The sequence below is a fragment of the Megascapheus bottae genome, chromosome 16 (genome assembly GCF_031878675.1).
Source record: "Megascapheus bottae isolate mThoBot1 chromosome 16, mThoBot2.hap1, whole genome shotgun sequence".
Classification (NCBI taxonomy): domain Eukaryota; kingdom Metazoa; phylum Chordata; class Mammalia; order Rodentia; family Geomyidae; genus Megascapheus; species Megascapheus bottae.
In genome coordinates this window covers 41,040,294-41,068,091 of record NC_143524.1, presented here as the reverse complement: position 1 = coordinate 41,068,091, position 27,798 = coordinate 41,040,294, and the positions used below count along the sequence as shown (strand labels likewise).

At 47.5% G+C, this 27,798-nt stretch overlaps 1 protein-coding gene across 3 annotated transcripts; it reads right to left on the bottom strand.

Annotated features, from left to right (window-relative positions):
* Positions 1-2,657: 2,657 nt before the first annotated feature.
* Trim3 (tripartite motif containing 3) lies at positions 2,658-27,597 on the bottom strand. 3 transcript variants are annotated; one of them, XM_090348272.1, is made up of 12 exons: positions 27,437-27,597; positions 19,403-19,568; positions 12,129-12,360; positions 11,756-11,907; positions 11,335-11,515; positions 10,347-11,079; positions 10,106-10,209; positions 5,171-5,338; positions 4,813-4,981; positions 4,481-4,551; positions 3,355-3,495; positions 2,658-3,254 (listed from the first exon to the last, which is right to left on the bottom strand). In XM_090348272.1, exons 2-12 carry the CDS (start codon positions 19,531-19,533, stop codon positions 3,102-3,104), a joined length of 2,235 nt encoding a protein of 744 aa, XP_090204398.1. In that variant the 5' UTR covers positions 19,534-19,568; positions 27,437-27,597; the 3' UTR covers positions 2,658-3,101. The 3 variants fall into 3 exon arrangements, with proteins under 3 accessions (XP_090204398.1, XP_090204397.1, XP_090204399.1); XM_090348271.1 differs by having other exon boundaries at positions 27,463-27,597; XM_090348273.1 differs by lacking the exon at positions 27,437-27,597 and adding an exon at positions 26,846-27,028.
* Between the last annotated feature and the right edge of the window lie 201 nt (positions 27,598-27,798).

Sequence of the window (27,798 nt, the reverse complement as noted above, 5' to 3'; positions counted from 1 at the left end):
TTCACGAGCCTTTATGAACCAGGTCTAGCACCTCATCCACACATTGAACACTAGTTTACCTTCTCTCCTTCATTGCTGCTGCATCAGCATCTAGGATGCTTGAAATTCTGCATGTACTTCAGATCTAAAGAAGTATGTTTTCTGCTTCACAATAATGCAGGAAATTTGCTCCTTTCTCTAGGCCTCCTTAGTAGTACAGACTCTGTCTTTGCTTGCCTGCTTTCTGAAACAGCTTCCCTGAAAAACAGTCCTCATAATTACTCCATAGCAGAGCTCTTCATGTGCCCCTACTTAGCTGTTCTTTATTTCTTCTTGGACATAAAAATCAATTTTAAGCTGGGCACAGTGGCTCACACCTGTATTCCTAGCTACTCAGGAGGCTGAGATCTGAGGATTGAGGTTCAAAGCCAGTCCGGGCACTAAAGAACATAGGACACTTACCTCCAATTAACCACTAGAAAATGGGACATGGGGTTGTGGCTCAAGGGATAGGGTGGAAGCCTTGAACTGAAGAGCTCAGGGACAACAACCAGGCCCAGGGGTGAGGTGGTAGCTTTGAGCTGAAGAGTCAAGGACAGTGCCCAGGCCCAGAGTTCAAGCCCCATCACACACACACACACACACACACACACACACACACACACACACACACACTCCATTTTAATTCTGCTAACCAGAGAACACCACTACAATGGACCATAATGCATACACCTTTGTGTATTTGTCTAATTTTTTTTTAGAATACATTCCTAGAATTGAAAGACTACAGGTGATTTTTAAGATAGCCAGTCTTCAGGTTAGAAATACTGAAAGCTTTCTGTTTTTCATTCTCATTTCTCTCCTGACCTCACCATTCAGCTCCAATTTATTTCATCAGGCACTCCACTTGTTCCTATTGCTTAAGCCTTTCAGCACTTTACTCTTATGCTCTAATTCTAATCCAAAATCTTGGCCTGAATTAAATAATCCAACTCAAGACTAAGTCTCCAACATGGTTCCTTCTCTACCTCCAGAAGCCTTCCCTCCAGAAGTCATAGAGACTTCCTTACATGTTCTGAGTCTCCACAGATAATCCTCAAACACTCCAACACCTCCAGTCTCAGGACCTTTGTACCCACTCTTCCTTGGAAATCTGTCTCCTTTTATCAACATGGCTGATTCTTTACTCATTCCAAACCTGCAGGTTGCTGATTAAAGAGGCTTTCTGTGTCCACCCTGTATAACTCTAAACTCTCTATCATCAGACTGCATTCTTTTTCTTCACTCAAGCAATGATGACATATTTAGTTCCTCATCCTTTACTTGTCTCCTTTCCTAGTAAACTACAAGCTCCATAAAGATAGAGATCATGTCTGTGTACTTTCTCAGGGCCCATCACATTGTTTAAACAATACTGAAGACTAATTATTCGATAAATATTTGTTTAATATGGAAATCCTTCTGTACAACACCTTAATAACAATAAAGCTATATTAAAAAAAATTAAGCCAGGTGCTGGTAGCTCACATCTACTCAGGAGACTGAGATCTGAGGATTGCAATTCAAAGCCAGCCTAAAAAGTCTCACCTCCAATAAACTACTCAGAAAACGCCAGAAGTGGTGCTGTGACTTGAGTGGCAGAGTGCTAGCCTTGAACAAAAGCTCAGGGACAGCTCCTAGGACCTGAGTTTGTTTTATGCTGGCACAAATACACAGATACATACTTGTTTAATAACTAGATTAACCTTTCAGATACACAGAGGTGACCGACAGCCCTCTGTCAGTACAAGTTCCATATGTTCCAAGTAGTACGTCCTTTAACTTCTACAAAGATCCCATCAAGAAGACCCCTTCTACAGGAGCACGGACAGCTCTTCCTTGTCCTAGGCCCAGGACGTGTACTATCTAGGGCAATGTACCCTGACCCAGAGAGAGCCAGAACTGTCATTCTCCACCTCACTGAGTACCTTCTCCACTAATCACCATGCTTGGGCATGGGGCTCAGAAGATGGTGCAACTGGCCAGCTGGGAGTATGACGGATACAGGTTTGAGTCTACACTCTGCTTCATCAACAATATGCCCCCCTCCTTTTTCTCCCTGAGTTCAGTCTTTTGTAGAGAGGAAAAATCATCATTTCTACCTCTCAGGTCACTAAATAACATTGTTTCAATTATCTGTAGAATTAGTAGCCAAACTCTGACAGAGCAGAAGTTGAGAGGGGAATATGAGGAAAGAGCAATCACTTTGAAACAGAGGGTGATGGCATGGACCAAGACCTCAGTACTTTCGATCTGAGCTTTACATATTCCCTCGTCTCTTATGCTGTTTCCCTGGGTGAGCTTCAAGTCCCTAGATCTGGACCAGGGCTTCATGGATTGTTTTCAGACCTTGAAATTGTGTTCCATACAGCTGCTGCATCTTCCCAAGTCCAAGGAGGATAGGCCAAAGCCTGATCTATGTCCACAGGAGACTCAAGGATGCAGGGTCTAGGGATAGGAATCTGGAAAGTAGCAGAGGGCCCATCCTTTCTTTATTCTTTCTCCTGTAGTTTCAAAGAACCAAGCCCAGGTGGGGAGTCTGGGTCCCATGTCTGTCTGTTTACCCACCTCTTAGACCAAAGTTAGTCCCAATTCCCCATCCCTTCACAGCCTCATCCCAAAAGAACCCAGCAAAAACATCCTGGTGAAGACATTTATTTAATATGGGGTGTGGGGTATTGCTGTCTCTTGTTAGTGTGTATGGGGTGGTAGGGAGACAACCAGAGGGACTTCTGTCCTGGAGAAAGAGGCTGGTATGGCCCCAGGCTGGGGGAGGAGGAGAAGGGTAGGGGTGGTGGTAAAGAGCAGACTGAGGGTTTACAGGGAAGGTGTGTAAAGGGGGTAGGGTGAATCTCTGCACACATCCTTGATACCATAGTACAGGCCCACCCAGTCACCAAAGCAAGTACCAAATAAATAAAGTGCAACCGTGGGGGTAGGGGAGGAAAGGGAGGGCACCAGGCGTACCCACGCCCACAGCCCACATTCAGTGCTGCCAAGTCTGGCCCACCTCCCAGCCAGACCGTCTTGTCCAATCACCCCTGTGTCCATCCCTCTATGAGCCAGGCAGGGCCCCTGTGCAGCTACTGGAGGTAGCGATAGGCTTTAAAGCAGTGGTTGCCAGCATCCGCCACCACCACATGGCCATCCGAGGTCAGTGCCAAGCCCTGCGGGCCATAGAGTGGCTCTGCAGATGTGTTGATGTAGGACAGAAAGGAGCCAGAGCTGTCGAACACCTGGGGAAGGGGATGAGAAGGAGTGATGAAGTGAGAGGACGTTCTGGCAGAGCAGGGAGGGGAGGGGGCACTCTCACACCATCCCCGAGCCTTCACTCACCTGGATGCGGCTATTGCCCCAGTCAGCCACGATGATATTTCCATTGGAGTCCACAGCTACTCCTGTGGGGGCGTTGAACTGCCCATTGCCCTCGCCGTGGGAGCCAAACTTGAAGAGGAACTCTCCATCCGCATTGTACACCTGGTGGGGGAAGGGGCTAGGGACTGGGGACCTGGCCTTAGACACAGGGCAGGACTTGGAGGACGGGCTAAATCTCCAGCACTGAGGAACCCCAGATCTGCACACTCTACTGTCTACTGGACATCACAGTTGATATCCACTAGGCAGATCAAATCTAACAGCACACATCTTCCCTGGGAAGGCAGCTCTTCCAAATTCTGTCTCAAGGATCACACTACCCAGTGATTTTTTTTCCCCTCCACCTATTTCTCTGCTTAACAGCCAACAAATTCACACAACTCCTGATTTGGACTCAAATCCCTCTCTCAGATGTGTACCCTATGTATATACTACAACATCTTTATGTGGGTTCTCATCTGGATAGAGCTTCCTGTCTAGTTCTACCTCAGTCACAGTAATCTTTCTAAGACACAAAGAATTATATCACTCCCCTGCCTGTAATTCCTCACAGCCGTGGGGAAGAGCCAGCCCCTTAACAAGACACATATCCCTCATCTTTACCTTGTGCCCATTTTCTCTTCAAACCTCGCCTGAGCTACCTGTGGTCTCTATATGCTATAATATCTATAATATGCTCACTTCCCACTCCTGGCTCCTCTTGGTTCCTCTGTCTCATTCTCCCTCCTTCTCTACCTTCTGGTTAATTCCCAGTTGCACTTCAAGACTTCCTTTGAATCAAATGCCCTCCCACGGGTCCCTGCACCTCTCTCTCACAGACTCTGTCACAGCATATTGTGATTCCCTGGTTACCTTCTCTTCCTTCCTAAATTCTGTAAGTTAGAAAACAGGGAATGTGCTTGCTTGGTTCATTACTGTATCCCTAGCTTACAGCACTAGTGTCTGGGACAAAGTAGCCATGCCATGAATGTTTATTGGTTTGATGAATGATTTCAAGGGCCAAGGGGGGAGGGTAAGGGAGAGAGAAGTCTTAAGGAAGAGAGAAGGGACAATGCACAGTGATTATGGAGGTAGGGAGGACACCAACCTTTACTGAATGGTTATGGAAATCCGTTACTACAATCTCATTCTTGTTGTTCACAGCCACAAAATGGGGCCCTAAAAATAGAAAGCTGTCTTTAGGGCACTGAGCTTAGGTACTGACTAGAACAGAAGCATACCTGAAATGATAAGACTAGGACGTTAGGAGTGGGGGTTGAGATGGATGGGGCTGAGATCTCTGAGATGATGAGATTGGGGCATAGAGAAGGGAAGATCTCTAGGATCAAGATATAAAAGGAGAATTCTTTAGGGCCAGGGTACCCAAGGGAATTTTAGGGACTGGGGCATCAATAGGTCTTAAGAGCTGCCCTCCCATACCTGCAAAATGGCGGTCGGTGGCCCCACGCCCCCCAAAACGTCCAACTAGCTTGCCATTGGGCTGGAAAGTGAAGACACAGCAAGACTTGTTGTCGACTACAATGATATGCCCATTCCGATCTACGGCCACTCCTTTGGGCCCCATTAGGCGGCCAGCTCCAATCTTGGTCTGGAAGGAGATACCAGAAAGTGCTTTATCCTGACTGGCACAGAGAGAAACCTCAGCCTAGTATCAAAGCAGAGGCTTGAACTGGGGATGAACTGGAGATCAGGAGGCAGGACTGGACCACTTCAGGCTCTGAACACTTGGAGGTGAGCTTCACTGCTACCAGAGGTACCAAAACAGTAGGCTTCTCACCTTAAACTTGCCTTCAGGGGAGAAGATGCTGACCCAACGGTTATCATAGTCTGCCACAATAATGTCTCCATTGGTGTCCACTGCTACGCCTGTGGGACGCTGCAGCTGCCCAGGTGAGCGCCCTCGAACCCCAAAACGGAACTTGAACTGGCCCTCATTGGAGAAAACCTGTAGCAGAGGAGGAAGGGAAGGGGAAGGGAAACTGTGGGCACAGAGGGAAAGGGGCAGGTTCCTGAGAGAGGAGACTCTCCAATCAGCCTTCAGTGACACTGTGCTAAGTGTGACAGGAGACATGCTGTGAGGGGGAGGGCAAGCATGTGAAAGGAGTCAGGGAATGGAAGGGAAGGCACCAAGAGGACATGAGCTAATAGCACCAGGAAGGCAAGTGAACAGAAGCCAGGCAGTAGAGGAAGAGGAAACAGTGAGGAATTTGTGCAAGGTACAGAGTCTACTATAGCCTCTACTTGAGGACCTATCTAGGGTGGCTAGATTACAAAAAAACACTCAAGAGAGCAACAAGAGGTACATTTATCCTGGTGTAATAAGGGGTAAAATGTATGTCTGTCTGTCTGTCTTTTGTTTGTGGGACTTGAACTCAGGGTCCTGGCATTGTTCCTGAGCTTTTATGTTCAAAGCTAGTGCTCCACCACTTGAGCTACAGCTCTACTTCTATCTTTTGTATTGGTTGTTAGACATAAGAGTCTCACAGACTTTCCTTCCTGGGCTGGCTTTGACCCACGATCTTCAGATCTCAGCCTCCTAAGTAGCTAGGATTACAGGCGTGAGCCACCAGTGCCCAGAGAGACCTGATTTTTTGAGAGTGCCTTGGCTACCAGGAGAAGTCAAGACTAGAAGCTAGGAGTCCAGATGAGGAATGATTATGGTTTGGACCAAGGAAATAGGCTGGAGGGAAGTAGATGGGCTCAAGAAAATTACAGGAGGGTGATTCAACAGGACTTTGCAGCAGACTGGAGAGGGACGGGTGAGAGACGAGAAAATATGCAGGATCAGGCCACTCTGGATATGGAGCTAACAAAGTACCCTTCCTACAAGACAGGATAAATCCTTCACCTCTCTTCTTTTATTATCTCCTTCCACTCAAGATGCTCTGTTCTTTCCATCCTAAAAGCATTTCCTTTAATCTTCATTCCTCTTTAAGCTAAACCTTCTGGCTCCTTTCTTACAGCCAAAACATTACTCATTGCATAATTCTCATATGCTCTGCTTTGTTACAGGCTCTGGGGATACAAGATGAATCAGAGCCAAAAGCTGCTTAGAGACCTCCAGTTCTGGGCTTTGGCCTGAAGATCTCTGATCCAGACTTGCTCTCCTATTGGTAAGTTAAGACTCCATATCCTAGCCCCATTCTCATGGTTGGGTCTCTGGGGATGTTTATACTGGTCCCACTAAAACCTATTACTTCCTCCTCATGTGGAAGCTCTCACATAGCCGTGCAGCAGCACAGTTCTTGTTCCTCTATCTGGACAGTGCTGACAGCATGAGAAAGGAAACTAAGGAATAGATGCAAGGGAGCATCAGATTAGCAGTATGGTAGGATTCAGACCTCCTCCAATGAGAGCAGCTCAAATTCAGGCTCAACCTGGATGGGACTTTGGGAATCTTCTTCCCTTCTCATCTCCCTATTCACCTGGCAAACTCCTACTTATCTTTGGGTTCTCAGAATTTCCATGTCACTTCTTCAAAGGACATTAATGACCAGCCCTCACCTTCTTCAAATGAATATGCACATGTAAAGTTAGGTTCCCATGATGCATAATTTAAGTTCTCTTCACAGCAAATATCACTTTGCAGTCAAACAATTGCTATATATCTATATTCCCTTCTAAGGACAGAAGTTCTGCACTGGCAGAAAGCACATCTGCTTTGTTTGCTGTTGCATTTTTCAGGACTGCTATCCCTTATGGTACACTGTGGACATTCAACAAATGAATGAGTTTCTCAGCAAAACGTCCGCTGGATGTCTCTGCTTGAATACTGTAAAGCTATCCACATCTATATATGTAGATGTGGAACTCACCAGCTTCCCTCGCCTACTCTTCATTAGCAACATCATCCACCCAGCCCACCAAACAAATCTGGACCCTCCCCCCAAAAAAATCACAAGACAATAACAATGAACTAGGGACGCCAGTCAAGTATGGAAATTGCTATAGCAGAGGGCTGGGGGCAGTCAGAGAATATTGCTAACATTCTGCCTGAAAGGAAAGAGGGTATCTTCCTAGAAGAAATGATAACACTTTTGGACTAAAGACGATGACACGGGAATATGGATTTGTGCAAATCAAATTTTCCCTTAAGGCTGGGAGTGTGGCCTACTGGTAGAGCACTTGCCTACCATGCAGGAAGCCCTGGGTTCAATTCCTCAGTACCACATACACAGAAAAAGCCAGAAATGGAGCTGCGGCTCAAGTGGTAGAGCACTAGCCTTGAGAAAGCCCAAGGACAATACTCAGAACCGGAGTTCAAGCCCCAGGACTGGCAAAAGGAAATAAATCCTTGGGGTCGTGAATTTGGCCTAGTGGTAGAGTGCTTGCCTAGTATGCATGAAGACCCGGGTTCAATTCCTCGGTACCACATACACTGAAAAAAAAAAAAAGGCAGAAGTGGTGCTGAGGCTCAAGTGGTAGAGCTCTAGCCTTGACAAAGTCCAAGGACAGTGCTCAGGCCCTGAGCTCAAGTCCAGGAGTAGCAAAAAAAAAAAAAAGAAAAAAAGAAAAGAAAAAAATCCTTAAAAATCGTATCTATGCTACTACATAGATGTTTCCCCTCAATGAGGGGCTCTGCTTTCTCCTCCATCACAAAGGACCCAAAGGAAGAAAAGCTCATAAAAGGACTCCAAGCTTCAGCAACAAAGCGGGAGGGGGGGGCCGGGGGGAGTTGTCCCACTCCACCTGGGAGTCCAGCCCACACCAGCCCTAACCGCTCTGGAGCACGAGGAGCAAACATTGAGCTTTGGCTCCGAGCAGCTATGACATCAGTTGGAGGTGAAGGTAGAAGCAAGGAGAACTATTAAACGAGCGGCAGGTATTTGAAAGAGAGAGGGGGTTATGTCAGGCCTTCCCCTCATTACTCATATGAAAAAGATGGACAAGCACAAACCCTAGGAAGAAAAATCAGCAGTTGTTCTTTTTTATGCATGTGAGCATATGAACAGCCAGGTGATGCATGACAGAAAAAGTGTCTGAAATCACAAGGTTTGGGCTGGGAAACATCCCTGGCCTAATGGGAAGGAAAGGAGTCCAGAGAGGAAGATGGACCTGCATAGAACTCCAGTGCTGCCTCCACCCAATACCTCCTCACTATCCAAGCTCGGCCCAAATAGTTCTCTGTGCTACACTGGGCCTCTTCATTCCCCTGCTCATAGTAACAGGGCAAGTATAACAGTGGCCAGACAGTATTAGGAATCTGGTCACACAAGATTTTCTGGCACCTTTAGCCTATTAGGCTTAAAAAAAAAAAAGGCTGGGGCCAAGGAAGAAAAAACACTGAGAAAAAAAGACCACTGCCATCTGACCTCAGGTATCGAGTCCCTACTACTCAGCTACTGGCACCCCTATTGGGGCTTCCGGTCTATGAACAACACTCTCCAGGACTTTCCCACTTCCTCACCTGTATTTACAGCCTCGGCTAACATGAAATGCTTCACTAAGGGTCATTACATCACTTAATACTCCCAGCAACCCTGAGGTATTAGGTCTAGGCCTTTCCTAATTTTACACAGGAGTTAACTACAGCTCAAAGAGGCCACATGACATGTTAGTACCCAGTGGAGCCAAGACACTAGCCAGGTGTCTGATTTCAGAGCCTGGGAGTTTAACTGCTGCACTGCCTCCCCTACTACTGCCACTGAACCAGACTCTGAACTGCTACCAAGAGTAAAGAGTAGAACAACCATGTTTCCTGCTTTTTTTCTTTTTCTTTTTTTCTTTTTTCCAGTCATGGGGCTTGAACTCAGGGCCTGGGCTCTGACCCTGAACTTCTCTGTGTCCAAGGCTAGTGCTCTATCACTTGAGCCACAGTGCCACTTCTGAATTTTTCTGAGTAGTTTATTGGAGATAAGAGTTTCCAGGACTTTCCTGCCCAGACTGGCTATGAACCATGAGCCTCAAATCTCAGTCTCCTGAGTAGCTAGATTTACAGGCATGAGTCTCTGGCTCCCAGCTGTTTCCTGATTTTAAAAAGCTCACAGAGCCAAGCGCGGTGACTCATGCCTGTAATCCTAGCTACACAGGAGGTTGAGATCTGAGGATCGAAGTTTGAAGCCAGCCTGTGCACAAAAGTCTCGGTGAGACTCTTATCTCCAATAAACTATTCAAAAAAAAAAATGGGAAGTGGTGCTGTGGCTCAAGTAGTAGACCACTTGCCTTGAGCACAGACACAAAGAGGCCTAGGGACAGTGCCCAAGTCCTGAATTCAAGCCCCAACAGCAGGGGGAAAAAAAAGAAAAGAAAACTCACAGGCTCACAGAACACACAATACTCAGAGACAGAGACAGGACCACCTATTTGGTTTCTAGCCACTGAAGGGCACCTATGTGGTCAAATCAGACCCATTTAATTGTCTAGGTGATTTCAGAGACTCGAGACAGATAGCATTCATGCAGAAGCCAGGCTGAAATGTAGGAAGATAACAAGGAGGGCAGACTAGCATCCTCCCTACTGGGAGAAAAGGAAAGAAAGTACACCTGCCATTTGGAGGCTGGAGAGACAGAAGAAGGAAAGGAGGAAGGGAACAGATCCTTGGAGTCCGCAAGATGCCCCTGCCTGTGTCATGGCTTGGAGAAAACGGCTGCAAGCATAAGAAACTGTGGTTTCTGATTGAAAATATTGGCTACAGCTGTGGCTGTTGGTGACACATAGCTCTTTCGGGAATGGTACCCTTTCTGGTGTTGGGAAAGAGCAGCGAAGGGCTTACCTGTATACACTGGTTGTTGCTGTCTGCTACCACTATGCGGCCACTGCTAGCTGCAGAAACACCTTGCAAGTTGGTGAACTCTCCTTTCTCCCTTCCCCGACTGCCTATGGGAGGGAAGGGATGCACAAAGAATTCACTCTGGGGTCCCTTGTCAAGTCCCTCCCTCCTCATCCTGACCCCTGCCTAAACCAGCCCTCCCCGCCCCCCACCCCAATCTGGCTCCACTCTTGGCCATCTGTACCAACACGAAAGACGAGTTCATCCTCAATTGGGTTGTCCTTCCGTTTGCCACCTGTGCTGTACATGGAGCTGGGCCTACGCACTGCCTTCTGGCGCACATGGCTGCCTGGACCGCCTGGAGACTTGACCCGACGCTTCACGTCATCAGGAGAAGGGGGCAGGTCCCCGGGACGTAGGGCACGCACACGGAAGGGACTGCCACGCACTGGCTGTCCATAGAGCAGCACCGAGAGGAGCAGCTCTCCTTCCGTGCGCGCCGTGTACACCAGCTCGTATGTGCCATTCTTGTGGTCCACCACCGGCACGGGAAGGCGCGTGCCATCGGCCCCCGTAATCTCCGCGCGCAGCTCGGCGCTGCCTGTGCGTACCAGCCGCCCATCTTTGTCTTTGGTTGTGACAGTGAGTGAAGCAGGCTGGCCCACCAGTGCCTGACGCAGGCCCTCGCCGGTGGCCACTGTCTCGTGTGCAGTGGCGCTGGTGGTGAGCAGCGCACCCAGATTCAGCACGGATCGCCGCAACCCATCAACTTCAAGGACCAGTTCCAGCTGTGCATTCTCATGGGGCCGCTCCGGGAAGGCCTGAGCCGCCAGGGCTGCCAGCCTCTCTCGCATGTGCTTGCGTACCAGCAATACCTCTGGGGCCGAGCCCAGGCGCAGGGCTTGCTCGGCAAAGCTGCAGCTACTGCCGATGTGTTCCTGACCTTGGCGCAGTGTGTCTAACTGGGTCTGTAACACCTGAGGAGGCAGGAGGAGAAGCGTGAGTGCACACACTGGCAAAGAGACCACTGAGGAGACTGTATGGTACAGCCATGCAGAGAGATACAAGAAGGGGAGTGTGGACAAGGGCTCCAGATGTCAGCCAGCACCTACAGTAGGGCTGTGACAGGAGGCAGGTGATGGATGCTGAAGGCCAGGGACACCATGGAGACAGACAAGGCCACACCTCATAAAAGACAATGATGGGAAGGATGGGTGCATGAGTAGACACACCTTTTGCTTGGCTCCGCAGATGGTCTCTAGGTCGCTGACCAGAGCTTGCTTGCGCTGCTGCAGTGCCTGTTCCAGGTCGTCAAAGGCAGCACTGATCTGGGCCAGGGCCTCAGCCTTGCGCTCTTGGAGCTGCTGGCTGATGCCCCCGACTAAGGCAATAGCTGCAGACAGCTGTGGCAATCTGGGGAAGGGAAATATCTCACACAGGGTCACTGGCAGCTACCATCACCAAACCCCTCTGCCCGAGGATCTCAACTGCTGCCCTCTGGGACATCCTCTACTTGAGACCTCCTCTGACTTCTACCGCTGCCCTTCTGAGACCCCCAGGCCCCTTCCTCTTGTCTCGCCAGCATTCCTGCCCAGCATCCATTGAGATGTCATCCCACAGCCTCCTCCGCCCAACTCCCAGTCCAGTGCCTACCGGCCACGCACGGCCTCAAGCTGGCGCTGCAGGGCCGCCTTGTGCTGCTCCACCACATCCCGCAGCAGCACCGTGCCATGTTCCCGATGCTCCCCCGCGCGACATTCACCACACATGGCGGTCTCACAAGCTTCACAGTAAAACTCCATTGTCTGGTGGCGGCACAAGGACTCCAGTGAGGCAACGGCCAGTCACTGCACTTCTTTGCACCCTGCCCCCCAATCTGCCCTCCTCGCCCCCACTTTCCATGCCCCCTCTACCTAGACCACTTATCCAGAGAAGATCACTCAGACACATCCACTTGCACCGCCCCTCGCCCCTCCTTCTCCTCCCACCCCAAGTCCTGGCCTCACTGGGCCTCGCTTGGGCCCACCTTGCCTTCATGGTTGGGGCAGGAGAGAGGGCGGCCGGCCACTGCGCTGAGGGGGTGGGGGTCCTCGGGGGCGTGGGCTCCATCAGGTGCCTGTTGCATTGCCTCCATGAGGCTGCTGATGAAGAAGTTGTTCTGTAGGGCCGAGACACCCTGCTCAGGGAGGATGGACGTCTGCCGGCACACTGGACAGGACAGTGTCAGGCTCTGGTCAGGGATGTAGTTCTGGAGGCATCTGGCCAAGGAGAAGAGAGTCAAAGGGAGGTGGCAGCAGAACCCCCTCTAACAGGTGATGAGCCCCACCTCAAGGGCGTGCTATCCACCTCCTTTTGGAACCTCTCAGGCACGTAACACACCTCATCTGCCAGCAGGTGCAGAGGGTTCTGGAGAATGAACAGAAAACACACCCCTGGCCTCTCTGAGAGGAGCAAGCGTGTCTGCATTCTTCACAGCATGCACAAACACAGGCTCACCTTTCAAACATGTTTGCAAAACCTCAAGAAAACAGGTAACTAGCCCTACCTCTTATTCCTTTTAACCCCTTCAACATTTACTGTTTACCTTGACAAATCTGTGCCAAGCTCTTCAGGGAAAAAAAAATATGTCTCAGAAATAGAGAATTTCAAGAGGTAACTAGTGTAATGATTAGGAGTAAGGGTCTCATCTTGGAGGCATCTGGCCAAGGAGAAGGTGCTTAGCTTCAACTCCCAGATTAATGATCTAATACACTGCATCATTAGATGGTCCCTGATGCATTATTTTTATGAGCCAAGCAGTTCCTGTTGGTAAGCTGGAGATAGGCAATCATCAGAGTTCTTTAGAGGATTAAATGTATAGGACTCACTTACATTGGAGGAATAAAGGTAAAATGCCCGACCCATCAAAGCACTATGAGAATGAGTACTACTATTGCTTGTCATTAATGCAAGAAACACAGAGATGTGATCATGAGGCAATGCATCTAGCTCAGGTGGGTGGAGAAGGTGGCCCAGGAAAGCTCTGAAGGTGACACAAAAGGAATCTTTGTGGATAAATCACTGAGCAAAGGTACAGGGAAAGCAGCAAGAGTGATTCACATACAGAGGGCAGCACAAACCACAAAGTGTGGACACAGAAGTAGAACAAGTTGGAGGTGGCTAGAAACAAAGTCCAAGGTAAGAAATAGTGAGAGGAGCCCAGGAGATTAGCAATTAATCCTAGCAAGGATAGGGTCACTCAAGCATAACCAAGCTCCTCCTCTCCACCTCCCCTCCCAACCCTGGAAGGTGGAATTAGAAGGGAACAGACAACAGGCAAGGTGCGGTTGTACCATCATTCAGTTACCACTTTCTAGGTATGTATGTGTCAGAGGCTGTGTTTTGCACTGTCAGGTAACAGGCTCAGAAAGAGCTAATGGTCCGAGGTAAAAGAGCTAATAAGCTCTGGAGCCCAGACTTCAATTCAAAGCAGAGCATATGATTAACCAATGATCTTCTAATAATCTATGGCAGTGTAGAGTAGGTGGTGGAGCAAATTTGAGGAGTATTTAAAAACTACAGCACTGTGTACTTGGGTGTGAAGAGGAAGAGAGACAAGTCATGGCTGGACCCTGGTTTCCTAGCTTAGGTAACGGAAGGAACAGTGGTAACATTTACTAGAATGAGAAATCGATAGGAACAGCCTTGTTCTGGTTGGATCTACTGTGATGGCAGGCTATCCAGGTAAAGAGGTCCAGTAAACAATAAGAAAGAAGGCAGATCAGAGACAGAGATGAAGATGCCACCAATGCTGAGAGTGAGAGGGTGAGATCAGCCAGGAAGATACAGACCAAATAAGAGCAAGGAGAGACCCCTTTCTATCATAGGCATGAGCCTATAATGCTGGCTACTCAGGAGTCTGAGATCTGAAGATCATGATTTGAAGCCAGCCCAGGCAGAAAAGTCTATGAGACTCTTTTCTCTAATTAACTAGCAAAATGTTAGAAAGAGACATGGTTCAAGTGGTAGAGTCCTAGCTTTGAGCAAAAAGAAAAAAAAAAAAAAAAAGCTAAACAAGAGCACCAGGCCTTGAGTTCAAGGGCAGGGGAGGGGGAGAGTATCCCTAAAAATAAACCAGGAGAGCAAAGGGGCCAGGCAGAGAAGTCAGGGGAATGACAGCATGAGGGCAACAAAATCAGTCCAGAAGAAAGGAACAAGTCACCAGGGTACAAAACACCTGAGAAGTCAGGTAGAGAACAGGACAGAAAATCCCCTCTGACTTTGGCAAATCTGAGGTTACTTTTCTCTGAGAGAACAATGAAGGCAAGAGTGGGGGAAGAAAAGCCTGGCTAATGGAAATCAGAGAGTGAAGGGAAGAGTAGGTATCTGGACAAGGGATGGACTGAGTGGGTTACTGTTGTAAATTTGGAATAGGATATTTCCCCCACAGTGCTGGGGATTAAAAGCAGGACCTCATACATGCTAAACAAGCATTCTGCAGCTAAGCTCCATCCTCTGACCACTGCAATGGGGATGCCGAGCATGTTTCTACATTAAGAAGGTGCCAACAGAAGGGGAGAAGTGGAAGAAAGCAGAAAAAGAGTAACACAAAATCTTGGGGAAGGAGAATGGTCTAGTTGTCCTAATGCGGGAGAAGTGAGCCCATCTTCTGATGGAGGAAATAGAGAAGTGGACAGAGAAGAGTAGTGGGGGGGGGGGCGGATCTAAGTCAGAAGGAGAGTGGGTAACTTGCCTCCAGCAAGATCAACTACAGAGTGAAGGAAGGAGTCAGGGAATAGTGGTGCCTGGGATTTATCACTGAAGAGGTGTGTGTGGGGGGGGAAGCTACTAGAAACAGACATCAGATTGAAGGCGAGATCACAAATCTTTGGTGGGGAAGACATGTATAAAGCACAGTCTCCTATTCTCTTCAGTGTCTCCTCTTCATCTTCCCTACACCCTTTGTTCTTAATTAAAATTTAACAAACACTACATGCCAGGCACAACTGCAAAGTGCTTCACAAATATTAACTTATTTAATTGTGACCTACTTTTCCCTTCAGTCCTCTCAAGTAGAGAGTGGTTTCTGCCTCATACTCCACATTCCTTAGGGCCAGAAGGTGGAGTCCCTCCTCTTCCCAATTGGAACCTTCTATGTGCTGTCAGCTCACGCCTTTGAAGCTCATGCTTTCTGTCAATACTACCCTCCTTGTCTCTGCTGACCTAACAGTTTTCTCTCACTTGCTGAAGACTTTCCTGACTCACTCTCTTTTCTAGCATCTCCCCTCCCCAAAACACACATACTCTGCCACCATTCCTAGCAGCTCTGATGACACAAAATTACCCATTACCATTGTGATTTCCTCATTCTTTGACCTCCTCCCCTCGATGATTTTTTCCTCCACTTAATCTTTGCTGTCCACTCACAAGTTCCCACCACCATCCATATCTCATCAACTGTCACCTCTTGAACACTGAACTCTATACTCCTATCTTGCCCCCTGCAGCTAGCTTCTCTTTCCAGCTCACAGCCTAGCACTACTTCCACAAAACACCTTCAGACTCAATAGTACCTCCTTTCTGTGGCTTGCCATAATTTCTAAGCTGGTCTCCTGTTTCCACTTTTGCTCCTCTATAATCCATTCCCCCATACAACCAGAATAAGCTTTAAAATAACAACCAAAAACAGACCCATGGCCGGGCACAGTGGCTCACGCCCGACTCCTACCTACTCAGGAGGCTGAGATCTGAGAATCACGGTTCAAAGCCCGCCCAGGCACTAAAAGGTCCGTGAAACCCTTATCTCCAATTAACCACTAGAAAATAGGAAGTGATAAGGACCTCCAGGATATAGAAACAAAAGCCATATAATATGACTGTTGTCCTTAATGTACTATGTTATCTCTCATCTCTTTTGCTGTCCCTTGGTTATTCATATTGTTACAATATTTCACCTTGCTATCTGATATATTCTATGTATGCTTAATTGGTTATTTGAAATTGGATAGGGAAGGGGGTAATCAAGATGAGCAGGGGGAGGGGCAGAGGGAAATGGGGACCATGACATGAGAAAGGGTATCAATGTTTGTGAAGTAATGCACCTTCTATCTGGTAAATATAATGTAACCCTCCTATTAATTACAATAGAAAATATATGGAAAAAAGAAAACAGGAAGTGACCCTGTGATTCAAGGGGTAGGGCTGTTGCTTTGAGCTGAAGAGCTCAAGGACAGCACCCAGGCTCAGAGTTCAAGCTCCACAATGACAATGACAATGACAAGGACAAGGACAAAAATAAAAAATCTACCAATAGCTATTGGTTGGTTGCATTTTGAACAAAATCCAAATACTTTCCTAAAACAGACAAGTGTCAAAGAGACAGTGTATTTTTTCTCTCATATGCAAAAGCTACATATAAAATATCAGGATATGGGGGGCCAGGAGTTTGGCCTAGTGGTAGAGTGTTTGCCTAGCATGCACGAAGACCCGGGTTCAATTCCATGGTATCATACACATAGAAAAAAGCCAGAAGTGGTACTGAGGCCCAGGTGGTAGAGCTCTAGCCTTGAGAAAGTCCAAGGACACTGCTCAGGCCCTGAGCTCAAGCCCAGGACTGGCAAAAAAAAAAAAAAATATATATATATATATAATATATATAATATATATTATATATATATCAGGATATGATAAATTATATAGGAATCAGGCATTTCCACACAGTGAGACCAAAGGAGGAAACTCATAGGACAGGAACAGAAAGGCACAATGCCTGTCTGCATCTGAGCATATGATCATACAAAATAATACTTATCAAAATGAACTCCAGGAAATGAAAACAATGGGCTTCTTTTTTTTCCTTTTTGCTTTTTATTTTCTTTCCTTTTGTTCTTCTTGTTCATTTATAAGTCTTTGGGAGTACAGGGGAGCACAGAAATGAAGGAACAAAGGTGAACAGATGCAGCAGTGGTATTCACTAGACACTATGTTGAAAAATCAACTTTATAACTTGTGGGTAGGGATGTGAGGGAAACACTGGGAGATAATGCCGAAAGGGGTAACATTGTCTAAAAGGAAATGTAACTGTTTACCTGACTTACGTAACTGTAACCCCTTTGTACATCACCTTTATAATAACACTAAGAAACCAAACCAAACAAAGAAAAAAGAACAAGTGTCCCCCTGACTCCCAGTGTCCACAGTATCGCTGCAGCTTCTTCTGTCTGCTTGCTTTCCATCAATCTCTGGAGCATAAGCTCTTTGAGGATAAATGGATGAGTCTAAGTAAAGAATGAAGGCTCTGCAGTCAAACCTGTGTTCAGACCCCAGTTACTGATAGGTGATATAGTCTTCGACATCTTTCTTTCTCTTCCTCTGGGCTCTGTCCCTGAACTCTTCAGCTCAAGGCTACTGCCGTACCCCTGGGCATTGCCCCTGAGCTCTTCAGCTCAAGGCTACCACCCTACCGCTTGAGCCATAGTACAATATGTCACTTCTGGTTTTCTAGTGGTTAGCAGGAGATAAAAGTCTCATGGGTATTTAGTTCCTGGGCTGGCTTTGAACTGTGATCCTCAGATCTCAGCCTCCTAAGTAGCTATAGGATTACAGATGTGAGCCACCTCACCCGCTCCTTGGACACATTTCTTAGTTTATTTAATATCTGAATCTTGGTCTCTTCTTCTCTAAAATGGGGACAATAACATATCTATTGTGAACACTAAGCAAATAAAAAATGTAAATCACTTAGAAAGTCCCTGGCAAAGAGAAAGCGATCAATACATTGTAGCTATTATTACTATATTTTTTCAGTCACTGATTTTTCTCCCCAAGTGTTCAGTGATCTGGCACAGGAGAAAGCACAGAGATGTCCCAGTGTGGCTCTAAGCCAGCACTGAGTTTCTACAGAATAGTCTTAGTCAGCAAATGACATGAAGTTGGGTAGAATAGGTGCATCTATGCCAAGTCAGATACACTGGGACAGAAAGAAAGGGAATTGAGACTGGAATTGGTAATAGGAGAAAAGGGAGCAGTGAATGGGGATTAGCCTTGACAATAAGTCAGAGGTAACACAGGTGCAGTAGAAGCCAGAAGTGAAAGCCTGGCATCTAGGACATTAGTATCACTACAGGGGATGACAAGATGGAGGTCATGGTTGGGAGAGATTGCCACTGAGGTACAGCAGAGAGTGATCCTGGAAAAGCATTCAATAACCAAAAGGTATAAGACTCAAAGTCCTCTGGCTGATGGGAGAACGTAAATAGTGGTGGAGCTGGGATTACAGGTATATGCCACTATACCAGGCTGGAGCTAGAATCTCAAAGATCAGGGGTGGAAGGGAAGCATGGTTCATGCAGCGCAACCAGGTTCAGTGGCAGAGGGAAAGGTCTAGATCCAGAGGCAATGGTGCTGGTGCATAGCTCACTGCATCAAACCCTGCAAAGCCTTCTTGTGGGTCTCCAGGAGAATTTCCCTAACAGGCCTATCAAACTCCACCCAGTCTGGTCACTTCCTTCTACAGCTTTATTCCAGGGAACTTTCAATGACACTTACTCTGCTCAGACTTCTTCTAGAATTTCTTACCAAACATGAAAAGGCCTTTCCATGTCTTCCCTTCTCCCTAGAGTGCTTTTTGACCTCCCCAGTAGCTAATTAAACCCAGTTCATCCTCAGGACTGCACCTCAGGGAAGTGGTTTTCCAAAGTACAACAGATCTCACATGTTCAGCCACAGAGCTTAACACTTGGTTGCAACACCTTCTAAGGATGTATTATTATATTTATCTATAATCTGGCTCCTTCACTATATACTCTTTATAGAGATCATATCTGGTTTTGCTCATCACTGCATGCTCAATGACTGGGACAGGGTCTGGCTTACTGCAACTGGGCAATAAATATTCATAGAATGAATAATGAAAAGATACCTAGCTGCTGGAAGTGATTGCTTTTTACATGTCTGAAGACTGGCAGGGAAAGACAGACCTAGCTTCAACTATTCTCCTGCTAATCACAAACTGCTGGTGCCAGAGCTGAGTGTCTCAGAACTGTCTGGTCTCGTTGATGATGACAAAGGCTGTCTTGAGCTGTAGGAAAGGCAGGATCTGGATAGAACCTGACCCAGTGACAGTTTAGAACATCTGCTCTCCTTGCACATTCTTATCCGTGAACCCATCCCTCCTGCAGGATGGAGTTCATCTGTGCTTCCTCCCTCCACCACCACCACCACCACGCATGCACATTTCCCTATTTCCCTCTCTTACTAAAGGTTTACACACACACTCCCCTCTGAGTAGGGGCCTCACCTCTCCCTGGTAAACCCCCTCACCTTTCACAGAAGGTATGCAGGCAAGGCAGAACTTTTGGGCACCGGTACCGATCCAGGCAGATACTGCACACTAGGAATTGCTTGTCCATTGGCTGCACATCAGGGCCAGGGCTGTCCTCTCTCTTCGCCATGGTGATCACAGATAACTCCCACCACTTACACCAGCCTGTGAACACAGAGACATGGTCAGCAAAGGGAGGCCAGCTTTCTCTCCTCACTACTCAAAGCCCCTGCAGGGAAAGGCACCCCTTTCTTCCCTGCCAGGGAAGTGAAAGGGCAGTGAGAGGAAGGAACAAGGCAAAGCGGATGAGCTGGGAGATCCCTGAGTTTAGCACTGTTTCAGAGCACAGACTTGGGGTCAAACTGGCTTTCAACTTGGCTCTGCTGCTCTCATAAAGTAGGTAATGTCAGACAATTCATATAATCTTTCCAAGCCCCAGTTCCCTTATTTGTAATTATGCAAATAATAATCTCTCCCTCAATGTTTCTTTTGAGAATCTGAAATCGTGCATGCCTACTGCACAGTACAGGAACAATCATTTTCGCTGACATACTCACTCTTCATCTCTTCTGCCATCCCTGCACCAAGAAACCTTCCAGTTCCAGGTGAAGTGTCTCCCCTAGGACCACATTCAGCCTTTATCCCTACACCCAGAACCAACTCTTAGCACAAGTGCACAGTATCCAAGACTGGAATTGCCTCCCAGTTTATCCCCTTCTCTCCAACCCCAAAGTTACAGCCCTAACATAGGCCTTCACTCATTCTCTTTTGCAGACCAATCTCCTGAAGCCACGAGTTTCCCAAATGGTGTCTTGCTCTCCTTGTTTGTACCTTCTCATCGATTCCCTTTGTAACCAGAAAGAATTTTTAGGAAGCACAGATTTGATCTTGTCACCACCTCCCTTCTAAATTCCTTCAATGCCCCTCCATTGTGCAAAGGATAAAGTCCTCCATTATCCAGAGGATGAACTGGCCAACAAGGCTTAGTTTTGTCTCGACCCCATACCTTCCTCTCAATCTCATGTCTCTTGATTCCATGACAGACACACCAGTGGAGTTTTCTGGAAAACGCCACGCTCTCTTTTGCCACACTTTATGCCCCTCTGATGCTTACCTGCCACCAACATACCACTCGCATAAATGCCACTTCTTTGAGAAGACCTTCTATGATTTCCTCAAATGTGGTTAGGTACCCCATCTCTCACTTCTCAGCAAGTTCTCTGTATTAATCTAGTGATGAATTCAGCTAATATTTCTTTAGTAAGTACCTACTCTGTATAGGTGCTGGGGCAATAAAATATAGACAGTTACTCTCCTTGTGGTCAGCAGTAATAGCAATATTTGACTTTGAGGCAAACCTGGGGGGAAAAAAAAGTTTCTGAGACTCCACCTCAAAACCAATGGCTGGCTACATGTCATCCCTGGTGACACAAGGAAGTACAAGAAAGAAAATCACAGCCCAGGTTGGCCTAGGCATAAAGCAAGACCTCACCTCAAAAACAAATGTAAAAAGGAGCTCGAAATATGGCTTAAGCAGTAGCAGCCTTGTCTAGCAACCACGAGCCCCTAGCAAGTTCAAGGCTTATAGCTGCCAAAAAAGATTATATTCTTTACATGTATTTGTGATCAAGGAAGGACTCTGCAAAGGGGAACTTCAGCAGAGCCCTGAGAGAGACAGGTGGCAGGAGTGAGGTGAGGGAACAGGGATGAACGTTCATAGCCAAAAAGCTAAAAGTAAATAAAAAAAGTGTTTGGGTACTATGTGGAATAAGACTATAAAAGACTTGTAGGCAATATTAAAAGTACGATTTTAGGGGCTGGGAATATGGCTTAGTGGTACAGTGCTTGCTAGCATGCATGAAGCTCTGGTTCAATTTCTCAGCATCAGGGGCCGGGAGTTTGGCCTTGTGGTAGGGTGCTTGCCTAGCATGCACGAAGACCCGGGTTCAATTCCTCGGTACCACATACATAGAAAAAAGCCAGAAGTGGTGCTGTGGCTCAAGTGGTAGAGTTCCAGCCTTGAGAAAACTGAAGGACAGTGCCCAGGCCCTGAGCTCAAGGCCCAGGACTGGCAAAATAAATAAATAAAATCAACAACAACAACAAAAATGCTCAGCATCACACAAACAGAAAAGGCCAGAAGGCAGATGCCTTAACCTCAGCTATGTGGGAGAAATAGCTGTAAGAGGACCAAGGCTTAAGGCCAGCAACTGGTAAAATAGAAACCCTATCTGAAAAAATAACTAAAGCAAAGAAAGGGCTGGCATGTGACTGGAGAGTTACAGTGCCTGCCTAGCAGGCATGATGATCTGAGTTCAATCCTTAGTACTAAAAACAATCCATTTTTTTCCTGAGGTTAGGCAGCTGATAGCTCAATTCCAAAATAAACATCAATAAATTAGAAAGGGATTCTGGGAATTATAACAGATGAGGAGAAAGAAAAGCAAAGGTGCAATAAGAAAGACCAGTCAGGAAGCACCTACAGTTTTTCAGATGATAATGCTGGGTATTACAGAGCTATGGGAAGAAGGCAGCCTCACCTGAGGCATATTTGCAAGGCACAAAAGGACATCATGATGGATTGGCTGCAAGGAATGATAATGAGGAGAGGAAGGGCCAGAGAACAGAGAGCCAAGGCTGAAAAGGAGCTGTTGGGGTCTGCTAAGTTTGAGATATCTGTGTTATATACAGGTAGAGTCAGTAAAGAAGAAGCAGGATAAAGGTGCTCAAGGGACAAGCATGGGATGGCTATTGACTTGGAATTACTGGCATATTAATGGCACTGACAACAATGAGAATGAATTAGACTGCCTCAGGACAGAGGTTGGAGAGTGATGATAAAAGGGTTAGCATAAAAAAGTAGAGCTGGCAAAGGTGGAAGAGAGCTCACAGGGGCAGAGGAAGAAGCAAGAGGATAACTTAAGAAACCAAAGGAGAGAGCTTCCAAAAGGATCCCCGCCCCCCCACCCCTTTAATCTGGTTGTAAGTGGAAGTGCTGCAGTAGAAGCCAGGTCAGAATGACTGATGAAAAGATGAGTGATGAAGTTAATACGGCAGATGCAGACAATTCACGACAGAAATTTGGCCAAGATGGAAGGCAGAAAAATAACAAGACTGCTTTAAAGCAGGCAGTGAGTAGATCCAGACCACCACCAGAACACCCAAGTCAGATGCTTTATAGGCCACTCTACAGACAATGAATGAATGAATGAATGAATGCCAGACTCAGCTCAGAACTCAGAAGCCTATTGTTGTTTAGGGAAGGATGGGAGAAAAGCTGAACAGCATGAGTAGAGTGTGTGTGTGTGTGTGTGTGTGTGTGTGTGGTATGGGGGTGGGTGGGTGTAAAAGGGTAGGAAGGAAAGGGCGTGACTAAGAACATTCTCTCCTAAAGTGGGCGCTAGGTTCCTGAGGTTTTTCTCCATATATGACAAGTTCTGACTCTCAAGACTTATTACCAGGCCCCCATAGCTGGTCAGAGGGCAGACTGAGGGTTGGCAGAACAACAGGGAGGCCAGCTGGAGGCAAACTGAAGCTTTTATCTGGAAAAGGGGAGGGCTGGGCGGAAGAGTAGGAGTGGTCTGTTGGGCTCTGCTGGGGCAGCTGGATGTCCGAATCCACCTCTCTCCAAGCCCCAGGGGCTCTCCCAGCCTGTCACTCTGGGGGCAGGGATTGGGCTACATCCAAGGAGCCACAACTCCTCCCTTCTTTCCCCACCCAGATTTACAGGGCATATAGCTGCTGAGGCTACATCCCAGCCAGAATCTAGAATTCTCTTCCTCCCTTGGCCTATTCCTTCCTGCTCTGCCAACCCACTGTGCTCTAGAGATCTGCCCCCAGTAGGCAGGGGTTCAAGTGGACTGTTGATCAGCAGACGCTAGGAAGGTCGTGGACTAAGAGATCAATTTTAGCTTCCTTACTTAGTCTGCCTTCCAGCCTTTCCTGCATACTTTATCCCACCCATCCTTTATAGCTCAGTTTTAAAGGCAAACACACTGCCTTTCAACATTCACTCAATACCTCTGCTGGGGATACAAAGATAAATAGGGCCACAGCTCAGCCAGCATGGATTCTGGATTCTAATAAAAAAAAATTTTTTTAAGATTACTTGCAATGTAATGTGGCTAGGACCACAATGAGAAAGCACAAATTATTCCAGAAACACAAAGGAAGTACTATAACTTAGATCAAAGTCTGTACAGGGGTTCAATGTCAAGTCGCATCCCAGTAGAGAATTACAGGATGGTTTGAAGTCTACAGGTTGGATGGCTTTGGCCTTAGGAGGCTACATTTACTCGTGACAGGAGATGGCTAGCAATGGAGGTGGGGTTGGCAGGTAGGAGTTACAGCATATGCTTCGTGGGCTGTACTAAGGAACTTAGACTTGAACTTTTTCTGCTAGGAGATTAAAGCTTCATCCAAAAGGCAAAGGAAAAGTTTGGTATCAGTTGTCAGGAGGAGTTTGGGCATGGAGTGACATTAATTTAGAGGGGTCAAGAGTCAAAGGTTAGGAAACTGATTTGATTAGGGAACAGGCAAAGGGAAGACTCAAAAGATTTCAATAAGGAGAAATCAATAGAAACTGGTTTTATACACTGAGTAACAACAACAACAACAACAAGAAACTAAAAATGCTTCTGAGTTTTCCAGTGTCGAAAGTGGAAGAAGCACAGTTTGAACGAGTAGTAAGTTCCCTATTTAATATGATGAATCCACAGAGCTAACGGGAGAGGCATTTGGAAAAGCAATCTGGAGATGAGGAGAGAGGTCTAGACTAGAGTTATGGATTTGGCCATCATTGGCACATAGAGCTTCCTGAAGCCCTAGGAGTGAATGAAATCACCAGGAGGGCCTGTGACAGTGCTGAGGATAGGCTAACACTTAAGATACAGACCCAGGTGCCACATGTGGTAGGGTATAATCCCAGCACTCAGAGGAAAACTGAGGCAAAAGACTTGAGATTTCCAGGCTGTTGTGGGCTATATAGCAAGGCTCCAGGTCAAAACAAACACACAAAAACAGACAAGAAATGTATAGGCACAGAGAAGACTGAGGATATATAGCCAGACGAGGCAGAAGTAGAAAGATAAATGTCTAAGGGTCAAGGGAGAAAAGAGATCTCCCAACAAGGGAGTGACCTTCACTGAGAAACGCGGCAGGAGGCCCCATGATATAAAGCCCCAAAGAAGTTATTATTAACCTCAAGAATGTAGTTTCTGGGAGCTGGAGAAGAGGAAGTCAGATCCAGGGAGTTAAAGAAGAAGTTGATTTTGAACAAATGAGGACAGCTAGTGCCGACTCCACTCGATCTTTGACATCTGCAAGGACATTGTTTTCAAAGCTCCAAGTTCTCTGAATTCTCAAATAACATCCAATTTCCCCAGAACACTTTCTCCTAAGATCTCACAAGATTCTCAGTGTTCATGATTTGCACATTGTGAGTAGTGGTAACTAGATATTGTTGAGAAATGCTCTGGAGAAGTCAGCTAGTCTCCTTTGCTAAAAATGACTCACTTCTGCTCAATGGCCTCCAGGTGTATCTAATCATTGGAGGCCTCAGCAAAATAATAAACATCTGCAATCTAGCATATTTGGGACTTCTCAGAAACAAACGAACAAACAAAGCATGGGAAAGGTGAAGTCTTCAAATTGAAGAAACCCACTCAAACTTGGAGGGATGGGAAATGATGAATTTCATGGCATCCATCTCCAGGATGTCTGGCTACATAGGTGGTGAATTGATCATATGGTTAATGTTCTCTGGATGCACTCTAGTGTAAGTCCTAAGCCTGGGAACCAGAGTCACAGCTGAATCAGACATGCTCCCTATCTTTCCTAAGTTCCACACACAAACACAATTACAATATGGTAAGTACCATGATACTGACATGCTCAAATTGCTGTCAGCATCTCGAGCTTGGTGGGCAATACAGAAGGATCCCAGAACAATAGATATTTGAGGGAAAATCAGGAGACTGCTAGCTACATGGGGGAAAAGAGAATAAAGGAGGAGAAATATGAAACAATGCACAAAAGTAAACTAGTAGGACAAGACAGCAAAATTCAAAGAGGTTGTACTCTTCTTTCACAATCTACTCAGTATAAGTTTGCTGCATCTTCTTCAGTTGTTCCTCCACTGCCCGTTCCTTAAACATCTAATTCCATAGGGTTTTGGGCTTAGAATCTAGTCTCCTCTCACTTTTCATACTCTGCCTGGGCAAACTCATTATTTCCCATGGTTTCAGTTACTATCCAATTTCTAATAATTCCCAAAGCCTCATCTCCTGTTCCTAAAGACTCTCTTGAATGCCAGACCTTTATATCATGTGTATCTAGGCCATCTCTACCTGGGTGATGGAAAGGACTCGTCCAAAACTGAATTCATTACCCCTGACCTGTTCTTCCTGCTGTATTTCTCATCTCCACAAAAAGCACCATCGTTCACTAGCCTGAGCCTGGTAATCTCAATTGGGACTTCTTTTTTCTCCTTTCAGATACAAGCTTTCACCATATCCTAGATGCTGCCTCCAGTTTCCAGATTTACAAACTTAAGAGACTTGTCACTAATACCACGAACACAGATGACAGTGTGGATAGCTTTCTACCCTACATACCCTTACTTGCAAATTGGAAGGGAGAGAGTTTTCTCATTCTCAAAATCTAAGACTCCATGGATTTCTTTCAAACTCTGGGCTAGTATGGGTTGTAATATGTGCCCATGATTAAACCACATCATATGCTACAAACATGATGTGACTGCTAATTTCTACCATCAGGCTAGGTGTTTGAGGGTGGTCACAGCTGCTGCCCTCACCCACTTTCAAAATAAATGTTTGCTAAGGTGAAGTCACCCTGACGTTCCCTCTCAGCACCCTCCACAACCATAGTCTTCCTGAACACAGGCTGTACTATCCCAACTATATGGTCCATGGGCTCAAGTTCTCTCAGCAAGAATGCCATTGTCCTCTAAGTGGCCGAGGTGGTACACACAACACAGAAAGTACCAAATATATGTTGGTAACAGGAGAGCCATTTTTCAATCTTCTAATTCCCTCTCATCAGAGAAAGGCCAAACCAAAGGAAATAACAAGAAAAATAAAGGAAGGAGACTTCCACTTGATATAAGAAAGCTTTCCCCCACCCCAGTAGAAGGTAGTAAGTGCTGTCACTAGAAGCATGCAAGAGAGAAAGAGAGAGAGGGCATCTGTCAGTCCTGCAGCTTTGATTCCAATTCTGCAGCAAACCAGAGCCCTCAGGCTTAGGAAATGAATGGACACTGGTGAACTGGACAGACTATCAGGAAGAGATCTGTGAAGACAACCTCTGCACCCATTCTAACATTCTAGATCTATCTTCCTGCTGGGGCCAGTCTGAATGGTTGTGGTCCCCAGACCCCCGCCACAACAGGATCATATCCAGAGCCTGCCTTCAGCCGGACTGACCTCCCCAGGGTGCAGCCTGCCCTCCAATCTGCAACCATCTGTCCCTGCAGGTTTGCAGCCCAGGATCTGAAGCCAAGTCCAGGCGGGAGGAGATCAGAATCAGGGAGGGGCCCAGGTGGCAGGAGAACTAGAGGGGTCCTTTCATCCTGGCTGATGGGCCTCTGGGTGCCCCGGGAGGATGGAGAAGGGAGCAAGGGGTGGAGGTGTCTGCACGAGGGAGAAAGGAACCCTTCAGACAAGCTGGGCCACAAGATTCCAGAGTCTCACTCAGCAACCCCATCCACCCTTCACCCCGCCCTGGGCCGCAGCATTCGGCACCCGCCGCCAACACATGCAAGCCCCAGACCCCGCGCTCCTCAAAGGAGCCATCACCCATCCGCCCGCGCCACCCCCCACCCGCAAACACGGATCTCACGTGAGCGGCCACAGCCCCAAAGACGCCCCCCCACCGCTACCACGGACACGCCTCACGTGGACGGAGACGGGAACGGCTTTTGAAAAGCATCCTTGCCCCCACCCACAGACGCTCGGACGGACACACGGCCGCTCCGACCCGGACCGGACCCAGGCTCACGGGGACACCGAACGCACCCTTGGGGCCCGCCCGTCGCACTCACGGCGCTGGGAGCCGGATGGAAGGGCAAGGCCCGGACTGCGGCCGCTCGGAGGGGCCCGCGGCGCTGCCCTGCCTGCCAGCGCTCGTTCGTCCGGCCCTGCCCGCGGCGCCGCCCCACGTCCAGTGCCTCCGCCCGTCCCCACGCGGGCGCCGCCGCCGGACCAGCCGCACAGGCCGGAGGGAGGGGCCGGGGCGGGGCTGCGGATCAGCCGTGGGAGGGGGCGACTCCGGCGCCGAAGCCCCACCCAGTCCCCGCCCTCCGCGGCGCCGGCCCCGCCCTCCGGCCCCGCCCCTCCCGGCGCCCCTGCGGCTCCCGCGGGCGCTGCCTCTGCGGTAC